Source organism: Planococcus citri, chromosome 5, assembly GCF_950023065.1.
Source record: "Planococcus citri chromosome 5, ihPlaCitr1.1, whole genome shotgun sequence".
NCBI lineage: Eukaryota > Metazoa > Arthropoda > Insecta > Hemiptera > Pseudococcidae > Planococcus > Planococcus citri.
In genome coordinates, this window is record NC_088681.1 from 36,538,002 (window position 1) to 36,564,703 (window position 26,702).

General features: G+C 33.9%; 2 protein-coding genes across 3 annotated transcripts in view; both read left to right on the plus strand.

The window, feature by feature from the left end:
- The first annotated feature begins 810 nt into the window (after positions 1–810).
- LOC135846951 (uncharacterized) lies at positions 811–11,896 on the plus strand. Its single transcript, XM_065366325.1, has 3 exons — positions 811–1,146; positions 10,300–10,572; positions 10,684–11,896. Exons 1-3 carry the CDS (start codon positions 1,138–1,140, stop codon positions 11,782–11,784), a joined length of 1,383 nt encoding a protein of 460 aa, XP_065222397.1. The 5' UTR covers positions 811–1,137; the 3' UTR covers positions 11,785–11,896.
- A 5,052-nt stretch (positions 11,897–16,948) lies between these two features.
- Positions 16,949–26,702, plus strand: part of LOC135846946 (endothelin-converting enzyme homolog) — a 46,408-nt gene continuing 36,654 nt past the window's right edge. For both annotated transcript variants that reach the window (XM_065366318.1, XM_065366319.1), the window contains exon 1: positions 16,949–17,273. In XM_065366318.1, coding sequence (XP_065222390.1) covers positions 17,267–17,273 — 7 coding nt within the window. In that variant the 5' untranslated portion in view covers positions 16,949–17,266. The remainder of the gene's footprint in view (positions 17,274–26,702) is intronic.

Here is a 26,702-nt window from a genome sequence, read left to right on the forward strand (position 1 = left end):
TAATGCGATTAAAAAAATAATTAAAAAAGAATCGACGGTTAAGTCATAAATTTAAACTTAATAAGAGGTTTCAACCTATACCAACGAAACAGTTCAGTTCGTGAACTTGAACTCACGAAAGAGGCAACTCATTACAATATCGACCCTACGTCTAGCCTAACTAACACATTAAAGACATCATAACGTAGGTATTTAGAGCGACGAAAAAGCTTCAGAGCAAAAAATTCCCATCCGGCGATTAATTTATAGTTTCGAACGAATTAATATAGGTACTTTTTTTGGTTTCATTTCCACGAATGGGACAAATTGAGGCCGAAAAAGCTGACCGATTTATAATAATTATAGAGAGAAAAGGGTTCAATTATAAAGGTACTTTAACCAATGAGCTTGCAAAACTACCGGCGGCGCGGCGTGGCGCGGCGGCGGCATCATAGCGTGAAATTTCGACACGATTTTCAGCTACGTGCTTTCGAGTGTAGCTTTTGCATCGAAACTTTTTTATTACTTCCTGCGTGGTAAGTTGTGCGTTATAAATATTTCTCAATTCGTCGAAATATTATATTTATCGGTTTGTTTTTCTATGGACACGACGACGACCAGACGCAATAAGTTTCCCAGAAATTATCATTATCGAATTAGGTAACCAGAAGAAGCGTAATGACTGGCGGGCAATTGTGATCATTTTTGATCATTTTCAATTGGCAATCGACAAAACCGGATCAAAGATGTACTTCCTCGACGGAATGAAATCCGGTTATTCACCCTGACAAATTGCCACAACATACGAGTACAAACCGCTTCTTGAAACTAGTCTACGAGATGTGTGCGCTGTGTATATTTTTTGCGTAACTAAACGATACACATTTAAGAAGATTAACGGGCATTTAAATAAAAAACTATATTTTACTGGAATGTTCTCCTCCGCATAGTGAAAGGGTACGCAACGTACCTCCACAAAAGTATTATGTCATCTTTAAATAACTTCGAACAGAATTAGAGGTATTTTTACGGATTACTTTCTCAACGTGCACACTCGTTAAAGTCCTTCTCGAGATAACCAATGAGTGATAAACGTGGATAGTGTGTGCGATTTATTTATTATTTATTTTATCGAAAAAGTCATCATTTGGTGTTAAAATGAAATCGGTAAGTACGCTGAATTTTTTTACATCTAGATTATCGAAAATTTATCATCTAAATGCGGTGATCCGGTGACTTTTAGTTGTGCTAATTTCGAGACGAATTTCGGTTTCATGGTCAAGACTTTTTTTTCGTCGTGTTCCAAGATCAATCTTGCTGTTTTATCGTAGATATGTACGAGTGGATGTTGTTAAACGACTTCGTGGAAAAATTAAAAGTGTATTATAGGGAGGAAAAACTGTCACAGTGTTGTTAATTAATTTTTATACGAATAAGATTTGAATTTTCAAAAAGACCAGGAAGTATCCTTATAATTTACTTACGAATTGACCCGTAAAATTGACTATACTTGAATGGAAACGAAACTAAATGAGAGTGACATTTGAATAAAAGTAATTCGATACGAAAGAGCTGAAGTATTTAATTAGATTATTCGATAGGTAGTTATCAAGGGAGCGAAGCAACCCTTATCTTTGGAATTGAAACATCTCTCAAATTAGACTAGGCAATTAGGTTTGAAAAAACATACACACACAAAGAAACGAAGGTTTACGGTTTCTTCTGCAACATTTCAATTAAAATTTGTAATTATAGTTTTCTATGCTCAGAAAATATTATTATTTCTCACGAACTACAATTTGTTATTTGATTTGTCTGCATTTTGTAAAACGAATAATCTCAAATAAGTTACCTATACAAATGATGAAATGAGATATAAATTGGAGCAAAAAGAAACACAGAATATATACAAAAAATAAAGTTTGAAAAAAGATACTCAAGTATGTATAATCTAATCTTGTATTTGAAGAGTGATATTCCAAAACTCGCTTTGTCCATTTTTATCGAAGTGCGTTTTTCAGCGGTACCTGGTAGATGAAGTAGTAACTCACATTCCTACATCATCAACCTACCAAAATGAGGTGTTAAACTCACCAAAATAGCCAATTCACTAAAAATTTAAAAAAAAATAATCTTCCAAAACGCACTTTGTCCATTTTTATTGAAATTTTTTTCAGCAGTATTTGGTGGATGAAGTGTTTGCCTACACTCCTACATCACAAATCCACCCAAATAAAGTGTTAAACTCGCCTAAAAAGCCAATTTACCCGTTTAAAGGGAAACTGTTTTTCCTCTTTCCTGAAAAGTTGTGAAAATGGACAAAGCGAGTTTTGGAATATCACTCTTCATTTTAAAAAAAATCATCGAATCTTTAATTTCTGCAGCAAATGGTTCGAAACTTTTTTTTATCCCAGCTCCTCAACAAAATCAACAAAGGTCGATTACGACCTCTTTTGAGCTAAATTCAGGCAAGTAGATCGGCATTTTTTCACACAGGACAAGGCAGACCTCAAAAATACCCTCCCCTCCCCTCCCCAATGATACGTAAGTATTTGTGAAATTTCACAGCTGTTCAGTCGAGCTTTTCAATTTACTTTTTCAAAAGTTGGCGAGTAAACTCCCATCTTGAAAACTTTGGTGATTTCAAGGACTCTGAAATTTGTGTTTGGAAAAGGTAATTTTTGCTGAAGATGACTCTCACGACTCTGTGTCCTTTCTTCATTCGAAATACCATCTCAAATTTGAGAACGAGGGTTTCCATAGTTTAGTGACTACAGAAATCGAATACTCAAATTGTAAGTCAAAATTCTCAGGTGAGATCTGCAACTTTTCAATAAAATTTACGCAGAATTTGACTGTTCATGCAGTTTTCAGAAATTTTCCAGAGAAAAGTATTTTGTTTTCGTTACAAGATTGTTCAATGTTTTAACTTTTTATAAAAAGAAAAAAAATTCGAACTATATAGGAATCTCCAGCAAAAGCGAAATTCATTAAACTTTCATTCGGGGAACTTCAAGGTTCTGGGGGAAAATCAAGGAAAAATTTTAAAGTTCTAATGCTCAAAAATAGTAATTTTGAATTTTGAAAAATTCGCCAAAAATAGAAAAATCAATTTGAGCTGCTGAAATTTTGGTTTTGGAACTTTCAATTGCTCAAAAATGGTTGCGATCAATGGAGAGGGAGGTGTCTAATTTAGCATAAAAATGAATTACTAAATTTTTATCTTACGATTTACCTTACACGTTTTTTTGAAAAATTGATTCATTATATTTTCCGATAGACAATTTCCATCATTTTCAAAAAACTTTCAAAAATCGAAAAATCAACTTCAGCAGTTCAGAGTTTGATTCTGAGATTTCGGTAGCATGGCTTTTTTAGTGTGTCAAATTTCAACAAGTTTTCACGAAGAAAATGGAGGGATGCAGGAGAAGCGGTTACCAAAAGCTGAACATTGTACATATTGAAAATGCCCCCCCCCCTCAAAAACACAAAGCAGCTCTTTGATGACGAACCTCAAAAATTACGATTAAAGTAGGTATGTAATTTGGAAACAAAATTGAAGGAATTGGAGTAAATTCGATCGATTTGAATAATCAATATTTTAAGCTGCGTCAGCGATGAATTTCTAAGTTGTAATTGCAGCTCCCCCTCAAATTCTTTCCCTAATAAAATAAAGTGAAAAATAATCTACTCACCTAAAGTTTCTTTTTATTATCAAATTGGAAATTCTGAACTCACCTGAAACATAGAGACAAAAATGTATTATAAATAAGTCGACTGCAATAAAAAATTATCAGGATTTTGATCAAGATCTCTTCCCTCTCTCTCATCCTCTCCACAAGTTGAAAATTTTTTCAATTACATACTACAGATTTTATCAAAAATATTCAAATGTTGAAGAAGATATCATATTGACTATCATGCGATGCTTCCTCAAAAGAAATTCCGAATTCCATTGAATTATATCGGTTTTAGAGGGTGGAAGGGGAGGAAGAAAGTACACAAAAAAAAAAAGTTTCTGATACTCAGCCTTATATTACATGATTTTGGTTGTGGCTTTACTTATCACAATGAGAATTCACTTGGTTTTTGAGGTCACTACACAAGTACGTATCAAGATGTAAATAACAAATTTCTTAAAAACGAAAAAGCTGGACTTAAATGAGACTTTTGGCAGGACATTCTTCAAACACTTTGGGATTTTTTTTAATGAGGACCCGGGAGGGAGGAAGGTTCAACATTTTACACGTAAATTTTTCGCTGTTTCGTCATACTCATTATCGTTGGACATTTAAAGATTTTTTCAGTAGAAGGGGGGGGGGTGTCAAAAATACTTTCGCCATTTCAATTTTTCATGGGCAGAGAATTCTGCGAACATTTCACGACCTTTTTTTTTTAGAAAAAGGAGAGGGATCAAAATTTTATATCCAGAATTTTCACTTTATCTGTGTTATGGAGTTTTACTATAGTTTTTTCCGAAGGGGGAGGGGGAGATTTGACAATACTTTTACGAACTCAATTTTTCGTTTTTTCAATTTTTGAACTTGTTTTGAGCCTTTTTAATAAAAATCATTATCATCATTTTTCAACCGTAATTGTATTATGTAAACGCAAATTAATTCATCAAAAATAATGACTTTAGAAAGCGAAGCAAAGACGTAACATCTTTGGAAAATTTTCAGTTCAGAACATCAAAAGAGGTATTTTTATCATACTTAGGTACATTTTGAAAATTTGAAAAAAAAATTGTTCTTTAAAGATGTCTTTCAACAAAGAAAAGAAAGTACGAGTAAATGAATATTGTGTTTCAGCACAAATGAAGCAAGGGGGAAAATTTTTTGAATTTTTGTATTTTTCCATCAGCTAAAGACTGCGGGAAACACAACAAAAAATGTTCAAAATTCCAAGAAAAAGAAAAATGAATTGAAAATTTAAAGTTTTATTGAAATGAAAGCTGAACATTTTGATAAAAAGTAGGACTCGGACACTCTGAAATGTAGGGAGGAGGATGTTAAATTTTGTGTGTACTTTTTGAATCAAATTTTTTAGCGATGTAGGTTGTCAGTCATAGAACATGGATTTTGGATACCCTACTATAAAAAGGTAGTTCATATAAGGAGAAAGTAGAAATTTTAAGAAGTGAACCATGATGTTCCAAAAATTTGAAGAATCATGAAAGAAGAGTTTTGAGATTAAAAGATCGTGCTAACCCCTTGAAAGTTGATTCTCAGGTGGGTCATTGGTTGTCAAATCTGAAGAGTAAGATGGTTAAAGAACAATGAGATGATTTGAAACAGAAAACACTTGATTGATATAAGAAACCCTATCACCGATTTTCACGACATGATTTATGAATTATTTACAAACTGAAAATACGTATTGAAGCTCTCAACATGAGTAGGTTAGGTATTAATCTGTTATAGTCATAAAAATTGAGAGTTATTTGACTGACACCCGGTCAAGACTTGGTTACTGGACTATTACGTGATGTAAGTCGACATTGGCCGAATTTCGATCATCAATATGTAATAAAACAAATCGAAACCGGAAGATATGAATGAAATTATCGGGTATTACCCACCTTACTTTCAATTTGATCTACTAAACTACTATTTTACTGCCACAATTCGAGCAGGTTTCCTGGTTAGTGGTACTCGTATTTATAATAATACACTTTTGCGAGAGACGAGATGCTGTAAGCTTATGGCAATATTCGCATATCTTTGAACCTATAATAATAAATATTTTCTGACCAAGTTTCGAATTAAATAAAAGACTTTTCACGCGATATTATCCTCGTTGCTGGTATGATTTTATCTATAGAGGAACTACTGTAATAACGCGAAGTTGTTTTCAATGACACAATTACGCGGTAAACAAAGTTTCACTCGAGACGAGTAAAAGTTTGTTTATAGGCTTTTGTAATTTGCATAAAATCGATTAACAACAACGTTTAATAAATTGCAATTACAATGAAAATTGAAACTTGCTCGAAAGCGAGCTCGAGCTCGAGCTCGGTCTCACAAAGGGTGGACAGATGTCAAGCTATAAATAAAAAGTCCGGGTAATTCTCGCATAAGCTATCTAACGTGCGGCTTCACGAGGTACAAAACATGTTCAAGTTGCGATGCAACAAATATATGCACTTATAATACATACAAGGTGTCCCATCGAGTGTCGATCACATCGTCAGATTTGTTCATCGTATTCGCATCAAAAGGAATGAAACCATTCTGAAAATTTCTACTCCAATTTTCCAGAACTGATTCCAGTAGAATTGCCCAAGAAAGAAGCATCAGATGTACCTACATATCTACTTTTTGCTTAGGTACCTTCCAAGATCAGACATGATGGCATGACACAGCTACCTTCTCAAAACGAAACACAGGCAGAAATTGCAGAGTATTTAACAAAATCTCCAAATTTTAAGACATTTTCAAAATTTTTTTGCATACTTAATTGTATTTTTTCTTGTGCTTCTTCTTGCTTCCTCGTACGGAAAATATTCAAACTTTTACCCTGGGTACTTTCCTCTTTGATCACAAAAAAGTGCTCCCAAGATTTTTTTTTTTTGATACAGGTCAATTTTTGAATTGTCTTAGTTCAGCTAATTCCATCCAAGTCATTGGAAATGTTCTCTTTTGAACTGAATCCTAATTTATCCAACGCAATTCACAATACGTATACGAGTAGCTTCGTTAGAATTTGATAACTTTTTCATGATTTCCCAACAGACTACAACATAAACTGGTTGGAAGATAGTTTTTTTTGGCACATTTTACGTATAGAACGACTAGCAAATTCATAATATAAGAGCAGTGTAAAAACAAAAAAAATACAAATTTTATTACAAAAATACAAACAATAATTGCGAGATAGATTTTGGAAACATTGTCATGTAGATTAAAATAATTACTTAAAATTAAATTTATAACTCGTTGAGAATGATTGGTCTGCGAAAATACAGAAATTGAAGTGAGCAGCTCTCCCATAATAATGATGAGTATTGAACGGCGCGATTAAAAGCGTGCTGACACATTCATTGCAAATAACCATTCACATGTCATTATTTAAAAAATCCAATTTTCTGAGTCCAAACAACCGCGAACACAAGCCCATGAGTACAGAAGAACGAAAATGCGTAAGGTCTATCACTTTCCCACGTAAAGATGGCCAAATTCGTACGACATCTTCCTCGAAGGAATACACATGAGCAATTACGAACTTTTCAATCGCACTCAATCCATCGCAATAAATCATTTTTTCGGCTGTTTTCACGTAAAGAATATCACCGTAAGAATCCAAAGCAAACGCGTCGAAGTGATTCAGAATTTCGTTATGATGCTTGTGATATAAGCAGAATATTTTAGAGTAATGCCCGCGTAGCCACTTGCTTAATGAAAGTCCGAATCTGCTGACATATTCTTGGATCATATCACGAATTTCACGAGGTATTTCGGGCAGCATCGAATCTACTGAAATGCATTGACTGGGTTGAAACGACTCCAATTTAGAACTTCGACGATGTTTATCTATTTCATAGCGCCATATATCTAGGCTAATGTTGATTGATGATAATTTTTGCAGTGATATTGGAGATTTGAGAAAATTACCACGCACGTAAGGAATCGTTCTTCCGGAGGCCATTTCTAGTTTTTGAATTAATATAAGCTCGACTTCAGTTTTGAGCCAACCCTGGAATGAACGAACAGGTGAAAATAGTGAAATGCATGAGTAAATATGAAAATAAGGTTGCATGTACATGTATGAATACAAAATACAGGTATTTTATTTGAGATTCAAGAATAATGCTGAATGTCTAGCCCTAGCTCATTTTTCTATTCATAATCTATCATTTTTCGCCAGCATAATGGTTTTCAACTGAAAAGTTTTTCAGGAAATTATTTTTTTTCTACTCTCTAAATTTGAAACAGTGAAATTTCACTGCTTAGCAGTCACGACATTTTGGCTTCTTAAAAGCAGTAGTTTTTTTCTGCAAAACAGTGAAAAACTACTGCTTTTAAGAAGGCAAAATGTCGTGACTGCTAAGCAGTGAAATTTCACTGTTTCAAGAGAGTAGATTTTACTCAATAAGTACATACTTCATCTCATAAGAAATATTGCTTCTGTTTAATTTATTGATCATTCGTAATCAAAAATAAATCTCATTAAAATATTCATTTTGCTAAATTAGGGAAACGTTAGGAAATCCTATAATAAAATCATAAAAAATCTACATATTTTTTTTTTGTTATTGAAATTGGACAACCATGAGCGGTTTGCGTACAACAGTGGTTCCAAATTACGAGTATCAACGCAGAAAAAATTTCCAAATAGCCCTTGGTTAAATCTTCTAGTTTCCTTTGCTGAAATTTTTCGTAGGACTCTTCATTTTACAAATCAACTTTTACGAGAAGACGCAGTCATTGCTATTTTTGTATTGAATCAAAAATCAAAGTTGGTGATTTTTCAACAAAACTAGACATATGGATTCGGCTTTGGTGATTGCAATATTATAGCAATCTTGGATTGAATTTTGACGAAAAAATAAAAAAACCCAACATTACATTCATGTAAAATTTTTTCGACGGTTTTGTAATTTTCACGACCCCCCCCCCTCCACTTTAAGAATGAAATCGCTGGTAGAGGACTGAAAGTGGAATTAAATTTTCCAGTCAATGAGTCGAGGAGATACAAAAATTCAAATTACATTTTTTTGGAGGGAAAATGGGGACGAAGATACTGCAGAGGTGTTATTACCCAAAATGACAAAACATTGAATCTTTATATAAAATTGAGCCTACTTTGAGGGCTTCTGGCTAAACTCTCTACACAACTAAGAAAGGTCAACGTTTTTTGGATAGTCTCCAACTCGTCAGAAGTGAACTTTCACATAATTTTTCGTAAAAATTCAAGAAACTTTTTGTTTTGTACTTACATATAACTTAGTTTGAAGTCAAAAATTCATTTCAACTGTCATCTTCTTCAATGGAGTTTGCCTTCTCAATAATTTTTAGGAGAATTTACTCGTACATGCAGTCATGAAGTTTCACTTTTCAAGTGGTTGGATTTTACGAGAAAATAATTTTTCATAATTAGATTTCTCCTTATACCCCTAAAGAAAAGGATTTGGTAGCTCTCACAAAGTTGAAAACTATCAAAGTTCATCAAAATTCTCAATTTTTGAAGCAAAAGTCTTCTAAATGATCCTCTTTCTAATAAATAAAAAAATGCTCTCCACCCCCCCCCCCCCAGCAATGCTGGTTGGTCTTCCTGCATGGAGCTCAACAATGTTGAAAAATCCACAAAATACAATAAAAAATATTACTAAAAATTTTTTTTCAATTTAAAAACAAATTTAAGAATTTTCTTTCCTAAAAAATGTAAAAATATTCTTCTCTAAAAATTTGGGAATTTTTTTAAAAAAGAAACTCCCCTATTCTAATTAAGAGATTTTTTCAAATTTGGGGATTTTTTTTCTTTTTTTAAAAAGTTTTCATTTTTAAATTAAAAATTTATTTTGTCTGATTTATGCTTTACAATATCTTTTAATAAACCCCCTCCAACATTTCAGGACAAAATCTTTTTCGATGCCTTAAGTTATGTTGGTTCCTTGTACCTTACAGAACTTTTAAAAAGTTTTGAAAAATCAAAAAAATTAAATAAGAAACATACTTTTTTTACAGTAGTTTTGTTGTTGAGTCAAAATTGTACCAATTAAAGTCCCCCCCTCCCCCCACATAGCTTTCTAATTTTTGAAAAATTTCTCTCAGCTTTGACGAATTTGTACAAAAAAATTGGCCAACTTTGGCTTTATTTCATTTTTCGATTTTTCCCAATGGTGTAGGGGGTTCTGTACAGTGGGGATCAACATTGTTTGGAAACCAGGAGAGTGTTTTCCCAGGAAACGGAGTTAATTATAAGAATTTCAAAGCAGGAATTAAGAATGCAACGAAAATGGTTTTCATCACATTTTTCACAGCTTGAAGGGGGGGGGAGGGGGCTTTTGGCAAGATTCAAATTTCACCATTTTTTTATTGTACGAACCCAGCAGTTTTACGAAATGGGAACAACAAAAATCGCAAAAAAAATGGTCATTTCTCAATCTGGTGAGTTTTGATGGGACACACTGTATATTGAATGGAAAAAAAACACGAATCATAGCGTGCTTTAGCGAACTGGAAAAGACATCGCGCGAAGCCACGTACCTTATAATAAAATTTACGATAATGAATGAGAGACGTTCACGTAACAATTAATGAAATTGTAAATCAGTCGGGGATCATGAAAGTTAACCAAGATGTGTCCGTCTTGTTACAGATTTACGTCTCAATTTTACTCTTTTACGTCGTCATCCGAGCCGAAGATAACGTAAAGAAGACCAATTCTAGAGATGTTAACGACGCCGTGTCTGCGGATTACGCATTAACTAAAATACCCGTCTACGTAATACCCAACACTCTACAACTGTCTGAGGCCAAAGTACCGGTAGCGGTGATTCCGGGTGCTTACCCTCCGGCAACCTATTATAATCCTGATGTAAAAGAGACGCCGGCGAAACCTCATAAGTATGGATTTTACGCGCCGTACAAGGTACAACTACTCTATTAAAAAAATATCGGATATTCATCCGATAGGGAGTTTTTTTTCCTAGCCTATTCCATCTTTGATTACGTTTCCTATACTATAATATTCCTTTTACAGACACCAAATGTGACACCGATTCACGAGCCACAACAACCTGAAAGTTACGCTACGCCGAAATTTCAACACGCTTATGCCATCACGGATCTGAACCAAAAATCCGATTACAACGAGAACCCATCTTATAAAGTAGCAGTCATCGGTAAAGATTACCAAACCAGTCAAACTTTCGTCAAATACGAATCGACGCCGAAAAGTTTACCCGAGAAACACCAAAGTTTATCACACGGTAATATCTACGCTTCTTTAGCTCCAGTCGTAGGATACTCAGATCAGGCAGCTTTGGGTTACGTGGCGCCAAAAAAAATCGCTTACGATTACCAACAACAACAACAACAAGCAGAACACCAACCACCAACGCAATATTACATCAAATATGTCCCAGTACCTTACGCCGTACCTGAAGATCAATACCAAAATATTCCAGATACAGCCTATATAACTCCAAAAACCATATACAAGAGTCCCAAGAAACCAGCTTTCGTACCAGAAGTGGAAGCTTCTACTCCGAGCTACGCTTACTCCAACGAAGCATACCAAGATACCAAATACGCAGCTTCATATGCACCTTCGCAGGAAGCTTACCAGTATCCGGAGTACAAATACGTCCAACCGGCAGCTTATAAATATTACGATAAGAATGTGTACGCTAAGAAATACGTGCCTACTTCGTATCTAGTAGCCACATTAGGTAAAGAAGGCTCTACGCATTACGCTGCCAATATCCAGCATGATAGTTCACTACAAGAACACGCTTACCAGACCAAATTGGCTAGTCCTTTGCAAGAACATTCGTACGCCACAAAACTTTCAAGTTCGTTGCAAGAGCCATCTTATACGACGAAACTGGCTCCGGTGCCTTTACCTGTAGATAAATACGTTGTGCAAGACTCTCCATCGTCTCAAGAAGAAAATAAGTACTCGGAGAATGGATACGCTTACGTGTACCCGAGCACAGATACCAAATATAAGCCTTTATTTAGTGTTCCTCAGCAATATAGCTATGATTCGTACGGCAGCGGCAGCCAGCATTACAACAAAAAAGATGTAGAATCTGTGTCATCGACTAAATCTTACGAATCTAGTACATCAAAATTATAAACCTTTCGATCTCTTTCACTCTCACTGTAGGTAGTTTGTTTTCATGTTGATATTTCATATTTTTAAAATATTTTTCATTTTTTTTTTTTTTTGTAATATAAAATAAAACGTATACGTAGTTTTTTTTTCACCTCTTGCACCTTCAATTAAAATGTAGAACGAATATGTTACATGAGAAGTCATAAATGTCACAATATTTCACTCCCGTGATCTCCATAAATCTCGATATGCGCGCGGGCATTACCTAAAAAATCGTATAAGAATTTCTTTACGTCATATTACATACAATTTATTGTGTGGTTTAGTTAGCATACTCGTGTAAGTATCTGGAGTAGTATGCGATTTTTTGCACTTATTTGAATTTTTGTGGTTTTATTGCATGTAAATTGAATTTCTCACGAGGTAGATTATTATCGGCTGCTTGATTAGGAAAAAACTTCTAATTCGTGTAAATATTGCATACAAGTTCAATATTATTCCTGAAACAAGTTTGGATTTTACTCTTTTTTTCTTTCAATTTTCGGTTTAGAAAAGATAAGTTGAGGCTATCTGGTTTCTTCGCCCTTTTTTTCAAAAGCTAAAATTTAAATAAATTAGTTATTTTTGTATTTATTTTATTGATGACACCACTTCAGGTTCAACATTTCAAAAAATAGGCCTACCAGTCATTTTCCCAATTTTTTTGGCGCAATTTTTCATTTTCTTCTCTTTTTTTTTGAAGTTACACACTAGGGTTGTCTAATGTCTATTGTCTACATTACAATTTTCAGGTGCCACTTCCCTCATTCTTTTCTTTTAGTGATATGTAGTTCACAAAAAAATTTCAGCCAAATCGGTGCAGATCAATCCGTGCCTCTCGGCCCCTCAATGTTCTAATGGGATTTAACATAGGATTTTGCATTAGAAATAAAACGTAAAAATGCAGTCCTGACTAAGTATCTCCAGTCCAAAATTTTTCTATACATAGAAACAAAATTGATATAGGTAACACCAAAAACATTTTTTATCTATAAGTAGGTAAGTATAATACTCGTATGTTGAATTAATTATCTACCTAGGAACTCAATTTATGCATTTATAAATTTGTTCGCACATACGTACTTACATTGTATGTAGGTATATGTATACGTCTCGTGCTATTACAAAAGTGTTATTTTAATCTAACCCACGCCTTATTTTAAATACCTTGAGAGACCGGACCAAGGTCACGAACATGTGAAATAATCAACCAGACGCATTTTCACATTGCTACGAACTTTTAAGTTTACCGAATTCGTCTCGTTAAATTGATGAAATTATTACTTTCACTAGATTAATATGTATTATCTACGTTTGATCGGCCTATTTGAAATGCCACCGTCGCGTCGCGATTAATTCAAGTATATTTCTACATAGGCAACTTGTTTGACACCGCTGTGAGAGATATTGCTCCTTGTTTTAAGGCAATTTCGACGTCGATGAAAAAATTGGATATTTATCGTATCTAAATTAAATAGATGACAAATACAACTTGAACACGTGCCAATAAAACAATCGAATGTGTTTCGATAATATGTACATAATGCGCTCTCTCCCCTTCCCCACTCCAAAAAAAAAGATGCGCTGCAGTAGAATTTTTTTTCATTCGTGCCCTTTTATAGGATGTGATAGGATGTAAACCCACTGATATTTATTTATTTTCTCTATATTTGGTTTTATGCATGTGTGATGTGATCATTTCCATTGGAAAATTACAATTACGAATTCGTTCAGAATGATGCGAATCGTCTGGTAATGAACATTATTGATTCTATACAAATTTGTATACCTAGTCTTACCTACGAATATGCATAATATAAATTGAGAATTTACATTCAAACCATCGCCCACTTTCTGCGAGAATAAAATAATGCAGGTAATCACGATTGAATATTCGGAGAATTATTATTTGGCGAATTCCCACCCCCCCCCCCGGTCCTCATACGACACTGTCTCTAGATATGAATGAATTCTCTCGATACGATTAGGTACATATTAAAATACAAATACGTTTTGTAGACACTAAAAATTTACGAATACTTAGACATTATATCTATGTTTGAAGCACGTGCTCTACAAGCAGGAAAGTACACATTGGTAACTAAACCACAAACTGTCACATGTTTATGATTTCTCAAACAACCCGTCAGTGTCATGTTTAAAAAACAGCATTCATTTCAGAATATGACACACCTAAGCTAAGCGACTCATATGCATGCATTGCATAAATGCAAGCAGTTACAAGATATTACGAAGCTTTCATGCAGAGTGCGCTTCACTCGTCAAGTAAAGGATCTTTACTTTTATTGAAAAAAATTTCCTAAAATGCTGTAAGAAAATTTACCAATTACATATTTTAATTTTTTATGTAAAAAGAGAAAAAATACCTTTCCAAAATTGTGCATAAAGAATGCAAAAAATGTTAAAATTTTGCCATAATTCCACGTTAATAGAGCATTATTGAATAGTAAAATATTACTATAAGTATTGTTATGAATAATTATGATGTCTACTCAAAAATGTAAAAATTCATCAAAAACGGATAATAATTACCATATTATTCGAAAATCTCATTAGAAACTCTGGTTGAAAAATGTTTTAAAAATCATGAGAATTTTCCATAAAAAATTGAAAAAAAAAGTTTAAAAAACAACAGATCTTTTCATGATTTTTGAGCAATCTCTCAATTCTAGGTGTAGATATACTCATAATTTTTTAAACAATTTCATTTGCTATACTCAAAGTATCTAACGGAATGTTTTGGAAAAAATCACTATACCTTTTTTAAACCAAATTTACAGAAAGCTCTCCACTCGACCCCCTCCCCCTCCCCCACACACAAAAAATTACCAATTCCAAAAAAATTTAAATTGGAACAATCAGAATTATTTAAAAAAACAATACCTACAAATGAGCGCATAAATACATTTTTTTTCATTTTTTCACTACCTTTTTGACAAAATTCACTACTTTTTCACTACTTTCACAACTTGTTAGATATCTTGAAAGTGTATTTGAAGGATTTCTAAATGTTTTTACAAGTGTCCAAACCAAATCAGTAATCACATAAAAAAATTGTTGCTTTTTTTGTAAAAAATATTTATACTTTTCAAACCAGTTGAGCTCATACCTCACCAATATTAATCCTTTTCTTCTCTCTCCTCCCCTTCCCTCTTCTCTATCCCTAAAAAAAAACAAATTCTACTTTTTCAAGAAATGAAAGAAATTTAAAACGACCAACTCTGAAAAAATCAAAGAGATCAACAGCTACGTTTTTTGAAAATAATTAATCAGATATTATCTAATAGAAAAACATCCAAAGAAAACGAAAAATAAATCTCTAAAAGTCTATTAAAAAATTCTAAAATATAACAAAATCAATAAATCAGGTAAGTAAATGAAGTGCAAGTAGATAACAGAATAATTAATCATTGTAACGATTAATTTCGAAAAATTGAAGAGATCAGCACTATACCTTATTCAAAAATACTTGAACTTGATAATAAAAGAACATAAAAGAAAACGAAAAATAGATCTTTTTAAATCTATTAAAAAAATAAATGCTAAAAATAATACTTATGCTAAAATAAATAAATAAATCAGGTATAATGTAAACTACATAGATAACGAACCTATAATAATTATAACGACAAACTTTTAAAAAATCGAAGAGATCAGTACCTACTTTATTTCAAAATATTTAATAATAGGAAAACACGCAATGAAAACAAAAAATAGATCTTACTTAATTCTATTATGTAGAAAATGCTAAAAAATATAATAAACCAATAACACATGTAAGTAAGTAATCTTGTAGTTTCTGTTTCAAGTATTTTATATTAGCTTCGAGGTTGTCGAGTTCTTCCTGTTTTTTCTTAATTTAAGTACCTAACTTAATCTCATCATCAACTCGTCTCGATTTTGAGCTTTCACTTTCAAAGCTTAATTTTTTTCGTACCATTAGTACAGAGATAGCTTCTCATATACACTTCGTAATTTTTAAGTTATCTTTGAAGTTTATTTGCTTCGTGTAGCTAATCATAAACGTGTCTTTGAGCTATCAACGATTCGTCTTCTAAATGATGGATTTAACACTCCTTTCTTTATATGTAGGTCCACTTTGGCTCTAAATGGCTCTAGTTTGCGACAAAAGTTTTCAACAAAGTTCAGCAGAACATTGAAGAAAAAATCCAATCAACTTATGATCTCAATTAAGTAAGTATTTCCAAGTTGGAGTTGGAGAATTAAGAATATAATCTCAAAAAGAGTTCGGTAAAATTTCCAATTCCCTGAGTTGATTCTTTTTATTAGGGTCATGGGGTGGATCAATTTTTTTCTTAAATTTTCTGCTGAGCTAGCTGAAGTTGTCTTGGAGACAGATCAATTAAATTAGGGTCAAAACATGCCCCAAGGAAAATGCCACTTTGATCCTCTCAAATTAAAAAAAAAAAAAAAAAAAAAAAAAAAAACACCTCGATGATACTCTCTAATAAAATATTACGATAACTTTTACATCGTTCCACACAAACCTATGTTACAAAATTTCAAAAAATTCAAGTTTTACCGTTTACTTCTTATTATGGAAATACTCGTATTACTCTTCCAGGTCTCGATAGTCTTGCATACCCAAATGAACTCGCATACTACCACGATCTCCATATTACGCTACACAGTACGTACACTTTCACCGGAATGAATCTCATTCATAAAAATCATCAATGAACTCATCAATACAGCTGATATTTAGCTCTCACCTCACCCCTCCACCGCGTCTACTTCTACCCCCATTCAAACACGAGTCAATGACAAAAACCGCAAACCTTAATTTTCATAACCAATGCAGCACGACCACTCAAAAGTTCAACGTATTGCCCTCGCTGTACGTTCAACCATTCTCTCATTACCGACCATGCTCTCGAACCGTTTCACTTTTTAGGACGCAGATTAGATTAGACGAGATACACCAAAGACATCCAGCATTGAGGTCTCCGGTCTCCCTCAACGTCCAAACTCTCGGGCCGGCGAATTACAACCGCAAAACGTTTGATTCTACAAATTAACTATCCTTGTCGGCGCAATTTCAAGGTCGCTGCTCAACCAGTCCGATGCGGCGGCGTTAGGCTAAAATACTCGCGCTAAAGTAAACAATATAGTACACGCCGGCTAGTGCCTAGTTTCCACTACCGCGATGTTTCTAATTGTCCATCCGGGCAAGTTTTTTCAGTAGTAAACAATTCATTGCCATGGCGAGATTTTGTTGGTCACTCGGTGCCAAATCAAATGTATTCTTTTGTGTGTTTTGACGCGTATGATAATACCAGTATACCGGAGGAGAGAAAAAAAAAGGGCAAAAAGAACAACTAGGAGCACGCGACAGCCGCTGATAAAATTTATATTCTACGGTACCGTATAGCTCGCGTACATCTACATATTGATGAATCACCGTCAACTTCATTAAATTACCATGACAGGTAATGTGTGACATTCTATACATTTTTTTTTCATAACGTTTAATGTACCGACGTACTCGTACGTAGGTATTATTATTATTTTTTTGGTAGGGAAAATTAATTAACATTTTTTCAAACATATAGAAATTTAATTTTATACCATAAAAGAATCGCATGTATGTATGTATGTATAATCGAGAAAGAAACTTCAAATTAAAAGTCATCCCGAGCAGAAAAAAATCCTACATAATATCGCATTATGGTGCTTCATTTATTAATTGCGATAATTGTACCATATGTTCAAGGACTAAAATTTTTTTTTACCCTAAGTAATATTTATAATCCTCGTGTGAACTTCAATTATCTAATGAATTAAGTTAACAAATGCGTTGTTTGCATGAGATTCTCTTTTTTTTCTACTTCTTTTCTTTAGACCTCGACTGAACCGAAAATACGAGTACTGCTAGGAAGGCTCGTCTATAATGTGATACTTCCTTTTTGTAACACCTATTACGTTATGCGCAACAAACGTTACTAATAATGTTTACCTACTCTATTACAAGTATAGGTAAACTTGAGCTTTTTTGCATAAACCACAATAAACACGGATTGTTTTTTCCTGGATTCATCCGGCAAGGGAAAAATTCAGTGAATCTGTTTTCCTAATTTGCTTATTATTAGGCTATGATTTTACTTTTGGGAAAAAACATGCCGTGTCAATGAGCGATTATAAACGTAATTTACTGAGAAGTGTGTTGTACCTGAATGAAATTTGCAAGGAACTGTTTAAATATGAGCCTACAAGTTTTTTCATTTTATGAGATAACATTTTCCATTTCCAACATACGGCGCTGTTTAATTCAATCTACTCTACCTTACCCAATTCCGTACCCATATGACTAATGTATTTATATGAAAATTTTGGTGAAATCGTTTTCGTAGTCAAAGTGTCAGAAGAGCCTATTTGTTCACTGTACTGGGAATTGAATGGAACTTTGACATGCACATGATTTAATTTACCTAATAAACGTTCACTTCTGTTATCCTAATGAGAATTCGTTCGATTGCTTCTCCGAATTGGAAGGTGAACTTGTTGATGTACATTTGACCAAAAAATGACTGTTTTAAAAAAGTCATTCTCATGCAAATTACTAATAGTTTACAGTATGTTCATTTCGAAATAAAGACTCTAAATATATGTATAAATGCTGACGATTCCCCTCCCCATTTAATAATCAAATTGGAATTGATCTGATACCTGACAAAAAAAAATCATGGAAATGTTCGATTTTTTTTTAAAAAATGCTATAAAAATTCAGTAAAAACAAGAAAAAAATTCCCAATAAAATGTTTGAGAACGCCATTTTGTGGTAAAAAAATATGGCTAACGTTACTTTGTAAAATTTCAAATGCTCATATTTCTGGTAAAAAAAATTTGTAGAGACTACTGGTTCACATCATTCGTCATGATTTGATGACCTCTACGTACATAATCAAGGTCAGCACCTCATCAGATATCAGAGAGAGGGGGAACGACGAATCTATGTCGAACTAAAAATAGAACAAAGGGACTGGTATTTCAAAACTTTTTTTTCTAACTCAAAGTGAGAACTTATCAACCTAATAACGATACGTAGAAAGAAAACCAAAAATCTGTAAAACAATTTTTTTCTTCCAAAATATTTCGCATTAATCAAAACCAAAACACATGTGAAGATATATATTTTCTGGAACTGGGAAAATATTTTGAATCGCAGTTGTGCCAATGTTTTGGTCATTGTTGCTAATTTCAGAAAACAGTATACCCACGTGTTGGGCTATTTGTCTCATTTTGTTGAAAATTGGCAATAATGACCAAGAAATTGGCACCACTGCGCTACAAAATATTTCTTCAGTTTCATAGATGATATTTTTCGATATTTTGGCATAATTAATGTGAAATATTTGTTAAGAAAAAAATGTTCAAAATACGAATTTATCTCAGAATAAGCGATTTACAAACAACCGTTTAGTAGAACTCCAAAAGCGGTCTTGGATTTTGACAGCAATGACCAGGATGTAAATGGAATAAAACGTTAGATTTCAGGTAGGTATTTGAAGTTTTCCAATGAATGGCTCCAGCGATCCTTCTGACATTTCCATATGTGAAGGCTAACATGCGATCGCTGATAAATCTTGGAGCGATACCGGAGTATGATAAATCATGTCATGAACCAAAGAAGGTATTTCAGCCATTTTTTGTGAAACCACACAGTTCCAATCCAAATCTAAAATCGAAATTAAGGAATTAATGCTATGAGAAGATAAATAACGTGTATGAGTTGAGAAATATGATTGAATGAGTGGGGAAAAAGCGAACACACCACACAAGAAAAAAGTGGTTGCTTGGGATCAGCAACATAGGGTACTTAGGCCTAATACCCTTGGAAGCAATTTTTGAATGGAAGATTGGGAGAAAGTTCAGCCCAACCTGAAGAAGAAATTCTCATAAAAAAAATGATGCGAAATAAATAATCTACTTCTACAGCGACATTTGACGAATTTTCTCCCTCCGCTCCGCCCCTCCTCATACTCTACGTGTCCTCACACTTTCCTCTTACATATTTGATTATTTTCTTCCTCCTTGTTGGATTTTATGAAAAAATAATCGCTACATGTTTTGATTTTCTCCTAAATCCAAAATCAGGGGTACCAAAATTTCTTCCTTCACCCCCTCCCTCCCAATTGGCAAAAATTCGAAAATGAAATGAAATTTCCACTTTTGCATTAAACATTTTTTCTAAATAATCCCCTGTTGAAAAATAATCCCTCGATTTCCAAAGCTGCGTTAGTCTCCTTGCCCCCCTCTCCCTCTTGAGAAAAGTTGAGAGAAAATTGAAGAAATCACAGTTGGTGAATATTTTCGGAAATCACCTCATTTTTTGGAAGCATTTTTCAAAGTGACCTATTTTTGAAAAATTTTCCTTTACATAGGCTAATGCACTGCAAGAGAGGAAGGTTTTGGCAGAAATTTTTTTTGAACCATATCAAGCTAAATCCAAAGAACAAACAAAAATATATTATGTATGTACAACCGAAATTTCAGGAGTCAACGTGCATTTATCAATTTTTGGTGAATTTTTGAAAATCAAATTTAGGTTATACAAAGGGGTGGGGAGAGGGTTCACAATTTTACTAAATTGATTCAGGAAGCAAATATTCAATGTGTGCGCTATTTTTGAACCACCAAATTCAACGAAACCGGGTTCGAACCGTTTGGAACAAATTTGGAGCATTCAGCAGATTTTTGATGTTGAAATTCTTGCAAAAAATCTTAGTCAATAAAATTGAAAAGTTGAAAAATTGCTTTAAATCCTAATTTACACTTGCTGATAGTCTATTGGAGGTGGTTTCAAGCCGTTCTGGAGCCTCCAGCCATATTTTGGAAATTCCAGAATCTCAAAAAATGACATAAAATCTACTTTGCTATTCGTAAACGAGGAGTTCAGTACATGTTAGTGTTTTCCAAGATCGGTTTCTACCGGTCCAGAACCGTAAGTGTGTTTTTCAAATTTTCAATGATGAAATCGCTGGAGAAATACACTATTCCGATTTGGCAGAAACTGATTTTTGAAAAATAGCGGGTAATTGGTCAAGTAGCTGACTAACAAGCAATTTGAGGCACTTTTTGAAAATCTTGAATTTTCAAAATATGCCCGGAGGCTCCAGAACGGTTTGAAACTAAGTACATAATAATCGACTCAGTATGTTGAATTGCAGTGTAAAGTGAATTTTAACGTTCCAACTCCATTAGGGAAAATTTTATGGAATTTTCAACGTTTAAAAATCTACTTCTGTTATATTTCATCAACTGAAAACGTACGTAGGTAAATTATTTTTAGAATTCTTTTCGTGAAATTTCCATTTTAAAATAAAAACTCGATCCTTTTATAAAATAAACACCCCCAAAATATTCGGAATCTTAGCCATTTACGCGTCCTATAGACATAGAGTAATATACCACAATTATTAACATTCGAACAACGCTACGAAAACCTCAAAATAAAATTACATAACTTGGCTGTGTGAGATGGCTATCGCGTAGATTTGAATGAAAATTAGGTCATTTAACAATCATAATTATTTTGAGCGAACTTATCATTAAAATTGATTCTCGGCGTGATGTTTCAGTAAGTACATATGGTTTGAATTCCGTTTGTTATAACAAAAGCTATATTTATTCCAAGTTGAATAACCATTTGCGTTGCCCCTTCTCACCCATGCTCTTCATTTACGATGTTCCTGATCGCCTCTTCTTCCCATTAAGCGGGCAACTATATTCGTCCAATTGCACCAACCAATGAACTAAATACGGCCAAATATTTATATTTCATAATAAATGTGTTGACCCGCCGAAAGAAATGCCTATGATTAAATCATAACAGAACCTTTTTTTCAATCGTAAAAGTACGATTAATATCAAATAGAAATATGCGGTATTGTCGCGTCGTCCTCGTTGTTTCGTCGAAACGAATAAAAAAGAAAATAAATTCCATAATCGCGACGTTTTCTTCTCATTTTATCAGATTTTCCAACATTTACTTGGAATGGCTATTGAATAATTCTTTAGTGTAACTTGTATTTGAGCCGGAAAAAAATCGTAAAATTAGTCTGACCGTCGGGGTACTTTTTTCCTTTACAATTTGAGTTAGCTATATCGTGCTATAAACGAGGGAAAAAAAGATGCCAATTTCAACCTACGGTATATATTTCCCCTGAGTACGACTATTTCTTTGTTTTCGTGTATATAAGTCAGACTGAACTGAAAGCAGGTAAAGGTATAGTAAGTCTTGGTACCTTTAAGCTTCACTCATTATAGTTGGCATGTTGCTATACTTATTGTACAATGGTAAGCTGGAAATGAATTTTTTCCACACGATGGTCTAGAGAAAAATTCGAATTGAGGTTTTCATTCGAGACAGAGAAAAATAAAAAAACCGAATCGATGTAGACCCAAAGCCCAAAGGCAAATTTCGCAAAATGTCGAACCCTGTTGCGTCACTGTATTGTAAAGCGTCCGTATCTAATAGCTACAGAATGAACTTATAATATAGGTACCTATAATCTTTGTATTAACCTATATACACCTTGTGTGGCTTGCTTACTCGTATATAGGTACGCACGTTTTTATAACCATCAAAAGTTATAAAGCTGATAATTAGAGAGAATGTCGTTGTTACGTTGCTTCTTCTGTTACAAGAAAACACATTGTACGTATATGAATACCAGACGAGGCTCTATAAATCGGATTTTTTCCTCAACTCCAGGATATACGTCGGTAATGTATGAGGTACCCAAAAACATACGTACGGATTAGAGAAACTATCGAGGCATAATTTGTTTGGGTTTTAATCTCATCATCTCATGTACGTAATAATCTAACGTACACAAAACTACATATTTTGCTATCTTATCCATAATGTCTTATCCGCAATTGTACACATGTATATGACCTTTAAAATGCGGTAATGTGCCATGTCAAGTTTACATACACATATGTAGACATTATCGTTCAAATTGTTGGAAATGTTGGTAAACTAGGCGTGGATGTGAATACTAGCATCATGTTCTAAGAAAAATTATGTTTATTTCTACTCAGAATAGTACTTTTTGAAGTGATTTTATTTTATTTTTTAAATTTTATATGTGTAATAAATTTTTGAAGTTGAGTCTATAGGAGAAAAGTTTGGTTTAAAAAATTCTTAGTTAGCTCTGAAAATAATTCATCGTGTATTTTTCTAAATATAGGTAGGTACTATAATTAAAAATGCCATCTTCCAATTGAGTTATAAATAAGTAAGAATTTGATACCATCATAAATGATTTAAAAGCCTGATTTTATAAATCACAATTCATAGTACATACGTAGAAGAGAATTTTTGGAAAATTCAGGTAAGTGATGCAACAATTAAGGAATTGACGAGGTGAAAACATTGCATCAGAATTTACTCGTATCTTTCATGAAACCAATGAATCATGAAAAATTGAGCCTAGATGAAACTTTATCGAAAATAAAAAAACAACAACTCAAGATAATTATGATTCTATGCATGAGTAATTTGATTCAAAATTTTATACTATTTATAGTCAAATTGTGTATAAAAGATTTAATCAGAATCCAAGTGACGTAGACAGATTTCTTTCTTTTGAGAACGTTCATTTGCCCAGAAAAATAATCAAAACGTTTGTAAAACAAAACTTTGGTCGGAGTATGTTTTTAAAAATGAACATTTTGGATGCAAAAATTAAATAAGAATCTCAGAATGTGAAAAAAGCAAAAACTGAAAACAGGGTGTCTAACAAAATTTCAAAATAAAAAAGTAGGACTTTTAGCAGGACTTTCATCAGGTCATTTTTCGGACACTTATGGAATTTTTTAAGGGCGGGGGGGGGGGGTGATAATTCACATTCAAGTTTTTGGCCAAATTTCTGTAAAAAAATGTTTGCTTTTCTTGTCTTCAAACACCGTATGATTTTATTTAAAGAAGTGGGTAAACGCCAAAAATATAATGTTTCAATTCAATTTTTCGTTTGATTTTCTCCTTATCAATTTTAAAAATTGATGAACATCACATCATGTTCGCTTAAAATCAAATTTAACCCGAATTCTTCAATTTTGATTGTAAATATTTCATATTAAGTATGTACTATCTGCTTCAAAATTTTAAAATTTGAATGTTATTTTTTGTTGAAAAATAGTGTCAAAGTTTTACACGTAAATTTGTTGATTTTCCAATGTTTTCGGGCATTTATTTTGGAGGGAATGGGGAGGGCTAGTTTTTCATTTTCCAAAATTTTAAACTTCTATTGAACGTTTTAAATAAAATTGTCATTTAAAAAAATTTTAAAATGTAAATTGTTTCTTTGAAAATTATTTTTGAATAGAAGAAGGATAACATTTTTGAAAAACGTTTCCGTTTAGAAAATGAAAACAACGTTTTTATCGCACTTTTTCAACGTATTTTTAGTGTGCGTAGCACACTATTGGTTTCGTTCTGAAACTGGAAAAATTCTTTGGAACGAATGTTCTCTTAGATGGATGGGCCGATTTTTTCGAAATTTCTTTACGTAGATGCGGCTTGACATGAGGTATTCAACGCCGTAATTATAATTGCAATTACTCAATTAGCTTCTTGAGTAATTGCAATTAATTACGAAAATTTGTGCCAAAAAAAGAATAAAAAGGGGAAAAGGGCCATATCAAAAGCGCGAAGCCGACAAAAGCAAAGCCGATGTCAGATAAATTTCGAAATTATTTTTATCAAAGGGAAGCCGACCCCCTGTGGTGTTATATTTATCAAACGTGAAGCCGACATCGGTTTTAATTTCGAAATTTATGTAACACCACAGGGGCTCTAAAATCTTTTCTATTGTTCAGTTTTCAAATTTTTATCAAAGGGAAGCCGACCCCCTGTGGTGTTATATTTTATCAAACGTGAAGCCGACATCGGTTTTAATTTCGAAATTTATGTAACACCACAGGGGTTCTAAAATCTTTTCTATGGTTCAGTTTTCAAATTTTTATCAAAGGGAAGCCGACCCCCTGTGGTGTTATATTTCACCGAAAGCAGGTGGTTACCCTTTCTGAATCAAAACCCACCATTTTAGAACACCTGCAGGTGTTTCATTTACACACATTCAGTACCTACATGCCGAAAGCAGGTGGTTACCCTTTCTAAATCAAAACCCACCATTTTAGAACACCTGCAGGTGTTTCATTTACACTTGTTCAGTACCTAGATGCTGAAAGCAGGTGGTTATCCTTTCAAAATCAAACCCCACCAGTCATTTGTAATTTTGCTGTGCTCCTAAGAGGTTCTCTCACTCACTCAGTACTTTTGGAGTTGCATTATGCTTTCGTGATATATCGCGTTGTGCTCTGGAGCTTTTAGAATAGCATAGTGTATTCGGAATCGCGTTGTGCTTTTTTTTCAAAATCGTGTTGTGCTTTTTTTAAAATCGCGTCGTGTTTTTTTTAAATCGCGTTGTGCTTTTTTTTGGAATCGCGTTGTGCTTTTTTTTCCAAATTGTTTTTTTTTTGAAATCACGTTGTGCTTTTTTTCAAATTCGCGTTGTGCTTTTTTTCAAGATCGTGTAGTGCTTTTTTTTCAAAATCGTGTGATGCTTTTTTTCAAAATCATGTTGTGCTTTTTTTTTGAAATCGCGTTTTCATTTTTGAAATTGCATTGTGTACCGGTAGGGGATGCGCCCGCAGCTTCCACCTAGAGGGAAGTTGTGTTCCTGTCGGAGTGGCAGCACTGCTTACGAGTAGTGCACTCTATCGAAGTAGTTCGAGATGCGCCACTCCGAGCTTCGAGCTTTGAAAGTTCGTTAGGTATATTTTCACTGGTGCTAGCGTAAGGTAGCAAGTTCAGAGCTTCCGCTTGTAGTCGATACTACAAAACATTACGAACATTTAGCGGTCTTATGATCATTTATGAGGTGTCTCAACATCACTGCAATTTGATATCTTTCGCAAGGATATCGGGCAAGTTTAGGTTCCCTGGGCTTACTATATGCACGCTGGTCTTGGCGGCGTCTCCCTCAAAGCAAAGACGTCCCAAACCACCACATATTTGGCGCCCAAGCGTGGTTCTCTAACCCAGGGCTTTTCAAAATTGCATTTATTGCAATATTTAGGCGCAAGCAGAGACGTTTTAGTCGAAAACGAGGCACACCGCGTGTTCTCAGGCCTAGCCTACAATTGCGCTCGTAAGACGCAAATTGCAATTTATTGCATTGGAAACTAGTTTTCCATTTGAGGTTTCACCTCACAGAGACGATTCGAAGAAATCGCGAATTTTTTTTATCGTTTATTCGGAAAAATTTCGGTCCAATTTGGTCAACGAGGCGACCAACCAGTCAACCAGGCGACTGCAACAATCAACCAACGGTCAACTTGGCGACCGCAACGTTCATCAGAACAGGTACGTGAGTTTTTATTCTCAAAAAAATCGCGAAAAAGTGTCGAAAATCGCGTAATAAATAGAGCTTTCATACCAAGTTCGACAAGCTTTGGTTTGGAAAAACCGAGCACAGTTGAACAAGCTTGACACGAAAGCTCAAGGTCAAGCGCCAAACGTTGTAAAAGCTTGTACCACGTACCTGAAACAGAGAAGTTACAAAGTTCGATAATGGCTACGAATAATTTGGAATATTTATCGGATGAATTTCTTGAATTATTACCTGAACGGATGCGACGACTATATGAGATGACGGCTGAAAATAATTCTCCAAATCCTGGAATTGACAATTCGCGACGATCCAGTTTTCCATCGATCAACTTGGATACACGTGTGACACAATTGCGACCTGAAATCAGAGAATATGACAGTGACGGCGTAAATCAGAGATGTGTAAATGAAAATCAGAGATGTTTAAATGAAAATCAGAATAACGGTAAAAAGCAGC